The sequence below is a fragment of the Diceros bicornis genome, chromosome 24, assembly GCF_020826845.1.
Source record: "Diceros bicornis minor isolate mBicDic1 chromosome 24, mDicBic1.mat.cur, whole genome shotgun sequence".
In the NCBI taxonomy this organism is placed as follows: Eukaryota; Metazoa; Chordata; class Mammalia; order Perissodactyla; family Rhinocerotidae; genus Diceros; species Diceros bicornis.
Genome location: NC_080763.1, coordinates 15,238,186 through 15,253,709, shown reverse-complemented (window position 1 = coordinate 15,253,709; position 15,524 = coordinate 15,238,186). Strand labels below are relative to the sequence as shown.

Sequence of the window (15,524 nt, the reverse complement as noted above, 5' to 3'; positions counted from 1 at the left end):
ACACTGTTAAATAGCCAATGGAACATAATCTATCTCATTCTATATTACATACATACATGTATTCATTATTTGCCTGATGTTTCCGTGGAGCTTTTATAGCGGTAGAACTAGTGTGCTCCTCTGATAAACAGCTTCTTTAGAAATAGAAAAAAGTAGGTGACAATTGACACATCTGAAATATAGTGAGCCTGCTATGTAATTGTTAAGATATTCTAGTATAATTACTACTGAAGTATAATTACTACTGAAGCTGTCAAAGAAAAAAAAATCCTACATCTACCCCACATCTTGTTTCTAGTTTCAAAGCAGCACATACTTGTTTATTTGCCTCATGGTATTCATCATCACATTATCTTTAGTTTCTGTTATAAATAGCAATAGAAGTAGAGAACATTAAAAAAAAGTATATTAAAAACTAGATCTCAGGTCACCAAAAACGATATAACCTTCACTTCTAGCAAATAAACATAAGATAGTTACTAATAAAGATATTGTTGTCAGAGATGGACAATAATCTCCAACATAAAATGTTTCCATGATAATCTATTTTTATATTTGTAACTGTTCCCTATTTTCCTGATAAAAAATAATTAGTATAACTAAAATATCCATGTTACATTATCATAATCTGATTTCCAAGTCTTAAATGATTCAAGATAGTCAAGCACAAAAGAAACGCCATTACTAAATATTTTCCTTTCTACCATTATTCTTTCAAAATTCTAATAATTCACTTGATGAGAAGTTTCAATAGACTGTATACTATATTTGCCAAATTCATAGCTGAGATGAGGATTACAAAAACATCTAGAAGATGAAAAGTTTCAAAGTATAAATATTCTCTTTCAACAAATAATAAAAAATGTCAAAAAGAAGTCAATTAAAGACTTTATAAATGACAATACAATTTCACCACACTACTAACACAATGTAAAATGTGTGCATGGGTAGACACTACTTTCCACTACCTCTGTAAAAGAGATTTAGATAAAATACTTAAAATCACTATTATGAAGCACACAGAGGATATTTCATAAAACAAGCCCTTCACCTTTAAGAGAGCCACAAATTATAACTCATAAAATCAGTTTTAAGTGTGGCCTCAACTCAATTTTCTTAAGTATGAAATCATAGTACTTAAATTCAGTAAAGAATAATTTTACATAATAAAACTGCACCACCTGAAGTTCTACAAGACACAAAATTGCACAACATAGCTTCATTTTTGTAGGAGTTTTTTTCCCACAAAATCACATGGAATGTCAAGACCACAAATATTAAGCTGTTTGTAGTAAAATCCACTATTTGCAGACTGAAGGCTGGTGCTCTCTCCTCTGATTCTTCTCCATGTTTCCAGCCTCCACCATAGCAGACAATATTTATATCAATAACTTTTCAAGTAAAAACCTCAGAGTTATTTCTGAGTTCAAATATCCATTTTATCATCAAATCGTATTGTCCTGTTACCATTTCTCCCAAACCTGCAACTTCCTTTTCATTCCTTCAGCTACATCCTTATTACTGACCCTAGACTTTTACCACTAAACTATTGTACCTCATTCTTATGAGATAATTCTCAAAATTATCTTTAATTCCACTGCCAAAGTTATCTTCTGTCCTTGACATTTTGCCTCTGCCACCTATCTCACCTCAGCTTTTCAAGGCCGTTGCACTACATTTTTATTCTCCTCAAGAGCCTTATCCTTACCAACATATTCATTTATAAGGTTGCCGCTGACTTTCACCTTGCCTTAAAAATGCCAGTTTCTTTACACTTCTGGTAAATATACTAATTCTCTCTTCAGGTAACACCTTTGCTCCTAATCCATCTGAATATGGAATTCCTTTTACATTTAGCCCCCAAACACAAGAGTATTTATTCAGACAGTTTTAGCACAATAATTACCTACATTATTTCTTTAGCTGTTTGCATATCCATGTTATCCCTCTTGGACTGTAGGGATACAGATAAGGGCTGCATCTTTAAAAGCATTCTGTACAACACCTATCTACTAAGTCACTTGACCCAGGTAAGATGATTCACTAAATGAAGCTATTAGGAAAAGCTTAAATAAACAAAAAATAAATATGTTTTTTTAAAAAAAATCTCTATGGTTTAACTTTAAAACATCTATGACCTTCCATTTCCATGGACAGCTGCCATACTTTGGCTTCTACTAAGCTTCACTCTTACTACTCTATTAATTTTCAAAGCACTAGAATTTAAAGTGTAAGTTGATGGTTGATATAACGTATACACTTTTACACCTCGCGATTAGATTCTTTGAAAATCAGCAATGTCAACTCTAAGAATTCTGAGATATAACTCAATCTTCGCACAAGGCAACTGTTTCAGCACCAAGAGGAGAAAACAGCGCATCTTCTGATTTGGGGGTTCCCTTCCCTGCAACTGGTTTAGACTAGTTTCTGTATCCCAGGGGCTGTCGATTAGGAAAACTCAATAAATCACCATTAACATCTGAAAAGAATACCAGAGAAAGGCAATCCGTTTACTTAAAAGAGAGGAAGGGGTATCTCCACGGATATCTCCTTTTCACAAAACTCGGCAGCCAATTTAGGCTTTGCATTCAGTAACTACCGACAGAGATTTTTTTCTACCTAATAAAAGCAAGTCTCTTTCAATTTAGTCCCTTCTCGAGCACCGTCTCAACCTGTCAGAATTTGACAAGGGGAAAAAAATTAAACAGAAGTGGTGGGGGGAGACACTAGGATTCCCGTCTACATCGCTTCTTTTTCCGAAATCACATCAGTTAAGTCCTGGATTTCCTTCTCTTCGAACTAAGCCCTCAGATGCCAAATATAGTTCCTTAACCCCTGCCTCGCCACTCAATTACACATAAACCTTGCCAACTACAGAACCACAGCAGAAACCCCTACAAATCGGCTGGCTATTCATCTCGGAAGTCATGCCCTGCAGCGACTGCCTATCGCCGAACTGAGAGATATTACCCAAATACAACGCCAGGGAATCAGACATGCAGAGCACACACGGCGTCCGCGAGGGAGGGAAACGCGACCCGGGAAAAGTGCGCTCCTCGCAAACCTCGGGACCATCCAGAGGGGGGGTTCCCAAAAGGGAGGGGGACAGAGGAGCCCGAGTCGGGGAATCCTTCCCTCTCAAGTAAAAAAGGCCGGATCCCTGGCCGCAGGCTGCAGCCCGTCGCTCTAAGGAAAGGAAGGGGCGGGCAGAGGGCCCTTTGCTCGCGAAGGCGGACGGCAGACACTTTCCGAGGTCCGGGTGTAAGCCGAGCCCCCACCTCCCGGGGGAGACGACGGGTGTCCCATGGGTGGCTAAGGGGAAGCCTGGCTCGCGAGGGGCAGCCGGAGGCGGAGCAGAGTTTCGCCGGATGAACCCCCGTGTCGTGTCCGGCCGGTGCCCCGGGCATGCATAGCGAGAGGGCCGCCCGGGTGTGGGGAGGGGAGGGAGGGTGGAAATGGGATTCCCCCCTCTCTCGGAAGAGTACTAGTCGAGGAAGCGCGGGCCCGCCGAGAGTCCAGTGCTTCAGACTGCGGAGCCGGGATCCCGCCGCCTGCGCCGGCAGCAGGAGCCCCGCAGCGCCAGCCGCACCGGCCCCTCGGTCCCCCGGGGCCAGGGACTTTGGCTGCGAAGGAACTGGGGCCTGACATCCCACGGGGCCGGCCCCAGCTCCCGGGGGGCCCCGCGGGAACACCCCAACCTCCAGCAGCTGTCGGCAGTTGTAAAACGCCCTCCCCCGTCCCCCTCGTCAGCCTTCCCTCCTCCCGGGGCCGCAGAGAAGGGTCACCACAGGCGAGAAGCCGGAGGCAAGTCGGGGACAGCGGCCGCGGCGGTCCCGGATCTCCTCCCCCGGTTACCTGTGAGGACTCCGACGCGGATTTGATGGTCGTGGTTAGTGAGGATCATTCCCTCGGTCGCCATGTTTCCCAGCGCAGTCACCGCACTGACAGGAACCGGGAGAAGCTGGAGCACGGAGCGCGCGGGCCGGGAGCGCGCTCGCCTCGGAGAGCGCGAGAGCGAGAGCGCCCGGGGAGCGGGAAAGGAGGGGTGGGGGGCGGCCGAGCGCGCGGCGGCCTGAGCCGGGAGAGGCCGGGCCCGGAGTGCGCGAGTCCGCGGGAGGGGGCGGAGTCAGGGCGCGCGACCCCGAGCCCGGGTCGGAGGCGGAGAGCTGCGAGTAGTGGACGCGGTGGCCTCCCCAGGAGGCGCGCGGAGGCGTCCGAGCGAGGCCGGAGAGGCGCTGGCCGCTCTGCGGAGCGGGAGACCCAGGGCAGCTAGATGGCTGGAGACCGAGGGGAAAGGAGAGCACACGCTCTGGAGGTTGCGGGGGCGGACTCGAGAAAGGGCGGAGCCACAGCGCGAGGCGTGGAACTCGTGGAGAGTGAGGGGAGGAGTGCTAGCTCGTTTGCGGAGTACTGGCAGCGCGAAGGAGCCCGCCCAGCCCGGGGAGGAGCGGAGAACGCTCCTGGGCGCGCGGGTAGCTCCGGATTGGCCGGAAGAACGCGGAGCGGGTGCGCGCGAGACACGAACGCAGCCTCCGCCGCGGCCCAGACAGAAGCAATCCCCTGCCGAGCCGGGCTCCTCGTCGGTTGTCGGCGCCCTGGGCCGGCTCTGGAGGCCGCCGAGCCGCTCTCCCGAGGGAACGAGAGGTGGGCTCAGCGTGCGACGCCTTTCCTCGCAGCCGTCGGGAGCGGCCGGCCGACCCCCTGAAGCCGCCAGAGAACCTGGAGGTAGCTTAGAAAGCTGTCTGGATGGCCGAACCGCGGATACTATGACAGAGAGCCGGCGTGGGCGAAGAAGGAAGTCTGTCCCGCCTCATCTTCCCGCTTGTTTCTTCAGTCGGCTCGCCCTGCCGCAGGATTTCCGCCTCTCCGGTGCTTCAGGATCCCATCTCCAAGTCTGCACCTGCGTGACCATCCTCACAAGGGAAGCTTAGGAGTCTGCGGCACAGCATCTTGAGTGGAGATACCTGGTTTCTTTTCCTCCCGCTGTCCCGTGATTTTGTGGCCTTAAGCGTCATCGCCACGGTCTCTGCTTTTAGATGAAAAGCACCAGTCTTGGAGAATAAGAACGTGTTCCTCCCACCTGAACCACAATCACAAAATTGGAACCTAGGCCGTGGCAATTGAGTTTCATTTCAGTATTTGTGGGATATGAGACGACCATGAAAATAGCTTTGTTGCCACTTATTTTCATGTGTCTTTCATAAAATGTTATTAATCACCTGTGGCTATTTCACATCGGTTTCGTAGTTCCCGTCTTCCTAGCTCTTTCAACTTCTGAATAAAAATTACATACACGCATATGTATATTTTTTCCCTCATGTTCTCAACCATGTTAAAACCTGGGAAGCATAAAAATGAAAGCAAAGTGTCAAAAAATGTATAATCAACGTTTGTATGCAGCTAAAATCTCAGTCAATTTGGTGATTATGAGTTTTTTGTTGTTCCAGTTGGAACATGAGCGTATCCTCTAACTGAAGATTTAGATTGTGATGTATTTCATTTTAAATAATGGGAGTATAAAGGGGATGATTAGTGGATTGACGAGGGGTAAAATAAATTAGTAAAAATTTTTTTGAGTATGTGTATTGCTAGTATTTTTGACAGTGGATTAAAAATCGAAGCCAGATCTTGAACCCACTTCCTATAATAATCTATAACCATACAGCCTGGTGGCTAAGGGATTCTTAACTACTTTCAAATGAGAGATATATATGTGGAAGTATGTCCAACAGAATGGTTTCCTTAATCTCAAACTGAAGACGATGAACAAGTAGTTGGTTACGTTGTTACCTTTCTAACCTATCTTTATTCTCTACAGCACCCTCTGATTTGAAATGATTAGAAAATATCTTGAATTTTTAGAGAGAGAAATTCTAAAGCTGCTCACTAACAGGTCCTGTGACCTTAAACAAGTTTGGACCTTTTTCTTCATCTTTTAAACAAGGTAGTGGACTAAATAAGCACCCCTTAAGTAAAGTGGTAGAGAAAATAAGCACCCTTCAACTTAGAATACTATTCTGCAAATATTCATGGAAAGAAGCTGGCACTTCTATTTCACAAATAAATATAGAAGACAAGGGACTAACTTTCTGCATCTATGAAAATAGTAATGGTGAAATTCATTAAAATTTAATTAGGAAAGGTGAATATGAATTAAGCCTTCTAGCGTACGATATATGGAGGTTTGTTTGCTGAACTACTAAAATTGCTGAAAAAAGTAATATTAATAGAACTAAGCTGGAGAATTATAATAGCTGCTTGTCTTCCAACAATTTTTCTCAAGTATATTCATCTCTGCCAAATTTAGCATGGCGTAACAAAATTTACACAGGAAAAACCCAGTGCCCTTACTATCTAGTATGACCTTCTTTTACTCCTGGTTATTGAATGAATATTGCGGTATGCACATGCTCTTTTATCCCTGTTACAGTGCAACATTTCTTCAAAATTCATCCTGAAATCAAATATTAAAATTTTCTGGAAGGTAGAAAAAGAGTAGCATTTCCAAATATTGACATGTATCAGGAAATATGTTGTGAAGGGGGAAAACCAGAGGTAAAAAAGTTGAAAGTTTGTATGGGAAAAATTAGAAGTGCCCAGGGCTTTATTCTCTCCATTCTTAAGGTTTTAATAATGAAAACTATAGGAGTTTACATTAACTGAAAATTAACATAAAAGATAGGTAAACATCTGGCTTTCATAATGATTTTCCTTATGAAGATGAAACTATCAGTAGAAATGAATTACTGAATGAATGAAGGTTGAATTTTTTCCAGTAGTGTATATACACAACTCTACTGGTACTTGAGTTTTTCTGTGGTTAATCACAATTTCAATATAAATAAGGTTCAAGTTTACTAGGCTTTTCTGGGGTCAGACTCTCCTCATTAGCACTAGATGAGCAAGAATGAATTTGGTAACAGATTATTCTTCCTCTAAGGCATATTCCGCTCTTTCCTCTTTCCTGATTGGCTAATGGCCCAAACTAAAACTAAGGCAATTAAAAATGGGTGCAAGCAACATTTTGAATAAATGTCACTGAGTTGTACACTTTAAAATGGTTAATTTTACGGGCCGGCCCCGTGGCTTAGCGGTTAAGTGCTCGCACTCCGCTGCTGGCAACCCAGGTTTGGATCCCGAGTGCGCACCGATGCACCGCTTCTCCAGCCATGCTGAGGCCATGTCCCACATGCAGCAACTAGAAGGATGTGCAGCTATGACATACAACTATCTACTGGGGCTTTGGGGGAAAAAATAAATAAATAAAATTATTTTTAAAATGGTTAATTTTATGTGTATTTAGCACAATAAAAAAAAAATGGGTGCAAGGTGAAGCTCTGGTTGATTTTAACCTGTTTTTCCCCAAAGGAAGCTAGATTATAGTGAAGATGAATTTTAGACTGGCTGAATCAGAGAGTGTATTAGTTCCTAGGGCTGCTGTAACTAAGTACCACAAACTGAGTGGCTTAAAACAACAGAAATTTATTCTCTCACAGTTCTGGAAGCTAGAAGTCTGAAATCAAGCTGTCAGTAAAGCCATACTCCCTCTGAAGGCTCTAGGGAAGAATTCTTCATTGCCTCTTTCCAGCCTCTGGTGGTTGCCAGCAATCCCTGGCCTTCCTTGGCTTGTGGCTGCATCCCTCCCATCTTGGTCTCTGTCTTCACATGTCTTTCTTCCCTGTGTGTATCTTGCCCTTCTTATAAGGATACCAGTCATTGGATTTAAGGCCCACTGTAATCCAGTATGACCCAATTTTAACTAGTTACATCTACAAAGACTCTATTTCCAAATAAGGTCATATTCTGAAGTTCTGTGTAGATGTGAAACTTGGAGGGACACTATTCAACCCAGTACAGGCAGTGATAGATTACATTACTGTGTATTCTCATGAAAACATATAAATTAGAAATTCAACCTATCAGAAAAGAAGGTTCAAAGCTTTCTTTAAAAGCTAGGATTTAGAAATTAGACATACTCTTGGAGGAAGTACAGATGTATAGAATAGAGAATATGGGTAAATTTTTAATATTTGACCTAAGTAGCCTAATGCTTTTCCCCCAGAAATAGTTTTCTAAATTAGAGTTTTCCCAAGTCTGATGAGATAAATTTACTCATTCCTACTAATGAAATTGACATTTTGCTTTCAGTTCTGATGCCTTTGTTATCTTTTAGGGAAGAGAGGCTGAACCACCTCAATTGCTCATGGAGTTTGATGGAACTTATTTGGGAACAACTAGGATAATGTTTTTCAATGTCTGCCATGTTTATTAAAATAAAGTTGAACTTTTCCTTGTACTTTTGCTATTAAATTTCTGCTGCCCAGATTGCTGCTTGAAAAATTGTTTTGTGCCCTGGTCTTTTGTATTTTTCCCAACTTTACTCTCTTTCTCTGAGGTCCCAACTGGAAATTCAGATGTACAAGAACGTTTTTGGTTGCAAATGACTGATCCTAGTATAAGCCAAAACGAATTCATTGGCTCATGCAGGTAGGAAGTCTAGATATGTGTATTGCTTCAGGATGTGGCTAGATTCAAGATCTGAAACTATGTCATCAAGATGCCATCTTTCAGCTATGTTTTCTTCTTTGTTGATTTAATTTTCACATTGGCTCTTCCTACATTGTGGCAAAGATGGTATTGGCTTCTCTAGGCTATAATTTAGATCAATAGTTTTTGAGTCAGTCTGGGAATACCTGGAGACCCAAAGACCCTTTCAGAGGTTCTGCAAGGTCAAAAATGTTTTCATACTAATATTAAGGCATTATTTGTCTTTCCACTCTCATTTTCTCATTAGACACAGTGAAATTTTCCAGAGGCTACATGATGTGTAATGATATCATCACTCTGATAGCTAATGGAATGTGTATTTGTATAGTTTTATATTTTAAAAAATTAGCATAGTAAATATGAATAGATATAATAGATATAAGCTATATTTTTAAGGGTGCAAAGAGGTCCTGAGACCAATATCTTGAGAACCATAGATTTAGATCATGTCCCTATCCCCAAAGGCAAGGGGAAAGGCATTCTCTGATTGGTTAGATTTCGGTCATGTACTCACCCAGAGAATGGGCATCAGGTGCACCCCTACCAAACGGACTAAGATCAAGGAAGGATGGATCTAGGTACTGTATGTAAGGCTAGTGCCTTGACACATTAGCAGTTAGTTCAACTCTTCTTACAGACTCCTATGGCTCTCCACCATTACTATAGATTTTGTTCTTTTCTAAGGGCTCTAATTTATACCTTTAGTACTACTTGCATGTTAATAAAGAAACTGGGAACAAAAAATTTTGATTTCTAAAGAAAGCATTGGTTTTTCTCCCTTCTTAATTCAAAGAAAGTGTAGACTATAAGGGAGGAGGACAATATTTGCTAGAAGAGGAAAGAATTATTAGATAAGAGAAAGGAGAGTGAAATTTGTTAAAAGAAAAAGTAACATTAAGTGACCAGAAGCTATTTGGTTTCTTAAATGGGCTCTGTCTACAGGGCCTTCAATCTGTAGGATTCAGTAGATATAGGTCAAGAAAAGATAGTCCCAAGCTTAACAATTGACATGAATTGAGTTTAAGTGAACTTTTTAAAACAAAAGCATCGTGCTTTTCTAAATTATTATTATTAATAATCGGTTTCCATGTAATTAAACTTAAAGTCCAATTGTTACCAGACACATACCCAGGTTCTTTACCCACCACACAAGAGGGGCCAAATAAAACTGGAACGCCAGGCTTATGGCAAAGAAAGAGTTTTTATTTTAGGTGACGTCAGCCGGGAGACGAGAGCTTTCAAATTTGTCCCGTCTCCCCAAAAGATGGGAGGCAAGGAGTTTAAAAGTTGTGAGGAATGCAACTGCTTGTAGGGAGGGGGAGCCTGTGGCCTTGCTGGTCAGCGCTTTCCCACCAGCCTGCCTTTGGCCCTGTGAGGCTGCTGGCAGGGAGGAGGATGGCAAGATAAGGGAATCACAGGTGGGTGTCCTTCAACTGTCTCTGTCTCCGTGGTGGATGGTGGATTCTGGCACCAGCAAGCCAAGGAGTTGAGGTCTGAGAAGCTTTAGCTTCTTGATATCAGTTTCCCTGTAACAAACCTCAAGAACTGGTTATTAGCCAAAACTTCAGTGTGAGCCCAGCTTGAATCCACCTGGGCTTTTAACAATTAGTAACTTCTATCTGCCTTGTGAACTTCAGTGATACCAAAAAAAAAAAAAAAAAAAAAAAACCAATAGTTACATATGAGTGTAACTTAGAAAAGCAGGGAAAGAGGATGAGTGCTTTTGGTTTTAACCCCATATATGCTGGGTTTAATGTAGGGAAACTGATATCAGGGCCGGTATCACAACTAACCTTAGAAAAATATTTTTGTCTCTGTAAAAGCAATATACAGAAAAAAAAGTTACTTTGTTAACCTAAATAATCTCATTTTCTCCCAGGTTGACTCACCATTGGAGGAAATATGGTTTATAGGAATGTTTATACTGTGTTTTAGCTTAAAATGAACCTTAAGTAAAAGTTTCAAATGTTAGGAAGCATAAATGAGTTTGTGACGGAAACAGAAATGATGGATTTTTCAGTTGTCCTGAAAAATTTCATTTTAGCACATAATAATTACATTTCATATTTATCTGTCTGTGCAGAGCAAGTATCTCTTTCCAATACAGTACCTTGTTCTCTTTCCATTTCATAATATTTGAGGACTAAATACAGAACATATGAAGCAATAGGGACTTTGAATTGCTAGCAATGCAGGCTTCTCCCAAGATGCCAGAGGGGTTATTAGATATATGCCTTGGCATGTTACAGATTGCAGAAGTCTCTTCCTATAGAGACACCATCTAAGGTGGCCATAGTTCACATAAAGAATACTAAAGCTGGATTTTCTGCCTGATCTAAAAGCATGAGACAAAATGTTGCATACTGTCACTTGCCCTCTTTGACGATTGCAATTCTAGACTAAAGATGAAAGTACCAGGTTGTTGTTGGCCTTATTTCATTTAGGAAAGTGTGACAAATGTTACTGATCACTTTGCGGTCATTGCAAAAAGGCAACTTTTGGAGGTGCAATGTTAGCAAATATTCCCCGAATAGCTAGAAAGTCAAAGTAAAATAAATGAGACAAGCCACAAAAGTAGTACTACCCAACATTATAATTTGTAAATGTATTTCTGATGGGACAGTTTCTTTCTCAATTGAAAAGTATCTCCCAAGTACAGACAAGGGTATCAGGGGTTTTATTCTCAGAGAAACATATTTGGGATATTATGAGCATAAATAAAATTGTAATAATGATGTTTCATTTCCACCGATACTTTCTGAGTACTAATTCAGTTTCTTTTTTTCTTCTTTTTTTTTTTTTTGTGAGGAAGATCAGCCCTGAGCTAACAACTGATCCCAATCCTCCTCTTTTTGCTGAGGAAGATTGGCTCTGGGCTAACATCCAAGCCCATCTTCCTCTTAATTCAGTTTCTTTAATAATTTGATTCTGAGATGGGAATGCCCCAAATATAGACATATTCCAACCACATTGGAAGGTATAGCCCTCTCTGTAATTTAAATTAATATTTGATTTATCAGTGACTTTCTTGGGAGTTTGAGTAGCTTGAATGAGTCTCTGATCTGTTGGGTAAGATCACCAAATAAATTTGTACACACAAACCTGAGATCCATATCCCAGATTTATCAACATGTAGACACCCGTGAACAGCCAGCCAGCCTGATGACTTTGCACTGCAATGTCAAAGTCAGAGTCCAATGTGAAGTTTTTTTTTTTTTTGTGAGGAAGATCGGCCCTGAGCTAACATCTGATGCCAATCCTCCTCTTTTTTCTGAGGAAGACTGGCCGTGAGCTAACATCCGTGCCCATCTTCCTCTACCTTATATGGGACCCGCCACAGCATGGCTTGACAAGCAGTGCATCGGTGTGCGCCCGGGATCCGAACCGGCGAACCCCAGGCCACCGCAGTAGAGCGCGCACACTTAACAGCTTGCGCCACCAGGCTGGCCCCCAATGTGAAGTCTTAAAGACAAAAGGCTTCACTGTTTCAGTTTTGTGTTTTGAAGAAATTGAAAGATTTGGAGCATTTGAGGGAAAGGTGATAAGCCTAACTGATAAGAAACGTACAATTTATAGGCTGGTCCAGTGGCGTAGTGGTTAAGTTCATGAGCTCCACTTCGGCAGTCCAGGATTCACAGGTTTGGATCCCGGGTGCGGACCTGCACACCACTCATCAAGCCACGCTGAGGTGGCGTCCCATATATAAAAAAGTAGAGGAAGATTGGCACAGATGTTAGCTCAGCAACAACCTTCCTCAAGCAAAAAGAGGAGGATAAGCAACAGATGTTAGCTCAGGGCCAATCCTCCTCACCAAAAAAAAAACTAAACTAAAAACAAACGTACAATTTCAATACTTTGCAGATGGCAAATGACTCATTTTTTAAGAAATTATAAATCTCTAGGAGTAAGTAAACTAGTTTATTTCATGTTTTAGTTAACGAAAAAAATAGGGGAAAAAGGTCAGATACCCATCTAAAATCATTTAAGTGGTAAAAAAAAAAACACAACCATGATTTTCAAACATTCAAATGGTGCTCTATTAATCCAATTTTAAAATTGGGAATCTAAGGCCCCTAGATTAAAAGATTTAAGATTAAATGACTTTTTCAAGGTAGTCAGTGGTACAGTCAGATTTTATATTCCTGACTTTTGTTCTCATTGCTCTGTCTAATCCAATTGACTTGGAAAATCTCTCAGAACTGCTAAAGCATAGAGGGACTAAATAAGTACAGAGGTGGCTTTCTTGAACAGAATGTGGATTATACACTCTGCTAACTCAGTTGGTGGAACATGAAACTAGTCGTCTCAGGGCTGCAGAACCTGTTATTTTTTGTGGTCAAGAGAGGAAAGATATGCCTTGGATTGGAATATGAACTGGCAGTAATAATACCTAGGGTCTGGTAACCAGCTTAACTGTCAATAGCCCCAATTAACTGTGGGACTTTGGACACCCTTTCAAAATATCTGAATTCTAGTTTCCTCCCCTGTAAAGTAAAGGAACTTTGTACTTATTTAAAGTCCCTTCTAATGCCAAAATTCTGTGACTTCACATAAACTTTTTCCAGTTCAAAAGTACATTTTAAAAAATCCACCTTGGGGCTGGCCCGGTGATGTAGTGGTTAAATTCACATGTTCCACTTTGGCAGCCCGGGGTTGGCTGGTTTGGATCCTGAGCGCAGACCTACTCACTGCTCATCAAGCCATGCTAAGGCGGCGTCCTACATAGAAGAACTAGAAGGACCTACAACTAGGATATACAACTGTGTACTGGGGATTTGGGGAAAGAGGAAAAAAAAAGAAAAAGAGGAAGATTGGTAACAGAAGTTAGCTCAGGGCCAATCTTCCTCCAAAAAAAAAAATCCACCTTTAAGTATACCTTTAAAGATTTAAATTGACCTTGGGAGAAAGAACATACATATATTTAAAAAAATTTTTTTTGGTGAGGAAGACTAGTCCTGAGCTAACATCCATTGCCAATCCTCCTCTTTTTGCTGAGGAAGATTGGCCCTGAGCTAATATCCATGCCCTTCTTCCTCTACTTTATGTATGGGATGCCACCACAGCATGGCTTGATAGGTGGTGCACAGGTCCGTGCCCGGGATCCGAAACTGTGAACCCCAGGCTGCCAAAGTAGACCACGTGAACTTAACCACTCCACCACCAGGCTGGACCCAAGAAAGAATATTTTTATTTTATTTATTTTTTTTGTGTGTGAGGAAGATCAGCCCTGAGCTAACATTCGATACCAATCCTCCTCTTTTTGCTGAGGAAGATGGGCCCTGAGCTAACATCTGTGCCCATCTTCCTCTACTGTATATGGGACGCCACCACAGCATGGCTTGACAAGCGGTGCGTGGGTGCACGCCCGGGATCCCAACCTGCCAACCTGAGGCCGCTGAGGCCGAATACATACACTTAACCGCTTGTACCACTGGGCCGGCCCCGAGAAAGAACATTTTAATTGGTTTAATTTAATTTGCTCATTACCAGAACGTACAAAGGATTCCTACAGATTACTAACTGTTTTGTAACAAATCAACTTTCCTCTTATTGACATAAAATAGGAAATTAATGACAGCTTAATCAGAGTAAAGAAAAGATCTGAAGATCTCGGGGACTACAATATGATCCAGTGGTATCTTACTGACACAAGAGAAGGTGTAAAGAGACCTGGGACTTTGCAATTAACTTTCTGTGGCCTTATGCAATATCTTAGCTTCTATCAAATCCGAGGTCCTGTCTTAGGGGGTCAAAATGAAAAAATGAACAAGACATAGTCCTGGGCCTCAAAGAGCTCACCATTTGTTGGGGGAGCTATCTGGATGAAAAAATAATTGAATATAGTTCATTAAGTGCTATAACAGAGGGAAGAGAGCCTAGAACAATAATTCTCAAAACTGGCTACACATAAGAATATCCCTGGGAGCTTTTAAAAAATACAGATGCTCTTGCCCTATCCCTCAGATATCATGATTTAAATAATCTGGAGAGGGGCCCAGTGAATTGATACTTTTAAAAGCTCCCAAGGAGATTCTATTACACAACTAGGATTGAGAATTCCTGGGAAAGAAGAAGGGCACCAGACTCAGGTCTTAAGACAAACAAGCACTGGTCAAACAGACAAGAAGGGAAGAATCTTTCAGGCAGAGGAACAGCTTTGTGCAAAGGCCTGGAGCTAACAGAACTCGTATTGCATCAGGGGAACTGCAAATAGTTCTGTAGAGCTCAGTGTAGGATGTATAAGGGAAGGGGGATAGAGCAAAAGATGAGACTGGGAACATAGGCAGGAGGCAGATCATTACATGATCTGTGAAGCAGTTTTGACTTTATGCTAAAGTCAGTGGGAAACCAGTAGGGAAGTGATATGATCTCATTTCTGTTTTAGAAAAGATAGTCTCGGCAGTGCTGTGGAAGATGGATTAGAGGGACTGGAAGCAGGGAAACCAATTAAGAGGCTGTGGTAATCCAGGCAGGAAGGAGGGCCTGAACTAAAACACTGGCACTAGGAAGGAAGAAGATAATCAAGGAATGGGTAACTAGGAGGTTGAATCAACAGGGAGTAGGATGTGGTTGGTGAGAGAGTAAGAGGAATCTCTGGTGCATAATTTTCCTTATTTTGTACCTACTTTTGCTCGTTTGCCAGTGTTGGATCTCCCCGGACATAAACATTTCATAGGTAGAGAGGAGCAACTTTTTGTGGACTTGTTAACAACATACAATGTGATTTGAATCTAGTCATTTCAAAACGCTCTAAAAAGCTATCATATCATATCATTGTATATCATATATCATATCATTTCAAATGCATATCAAAAGCTATCAAAATAATCAGACGCTGTTTACAATCCCTAAATAACTAAATTCTTGACATGCTTAAGGCCAAGCATTTCCACCCAGTTTGGTGGTGAGAGAGAGGGGAAACAGCACTAAAACAAAGGTCTGAGAGATTTTAATTAACACAATTGGCTGTGCCTTGT

At 41.8% G+C, this 15,524-nt stretch overlaps 1 protein-coding gene across 8 annotated transcripts in view; it reads right to left on the bottom strand.

The window, feature by feature from the left end:
• The window catches only part of GPHN (gephyrin), a 648,078-nt gene extending 643,696 nt beyond the window's left edge, over positions 1 to 4,382 (bottom strand). For 3 of the 8 annotated variants that reach the window (XM_058567147.1, XM_058567152.1, XM_058567153.1), the window contains exon 1: positions 3,856 to 4,381. In XM_058567147.1, the coding sequence (XP_058423130.1) occupies positions 3,856 to 3,919 (64 nt within the window). In that variant the 5' untranslated portion in view covers positions 3,920 to 4,381. Of the gene's footprint in view, positions 1 to 3,855 lie in introns of all 8 variants that reach the window. The other 5 variants (XM_058567148.1, XM_058567149.1, XM_058567154.1 and 2 more) reach the window with 3 other exon arrangements.
• Positions 4,383 to 15,524: the final 11,142 nt, after the last annotated feature.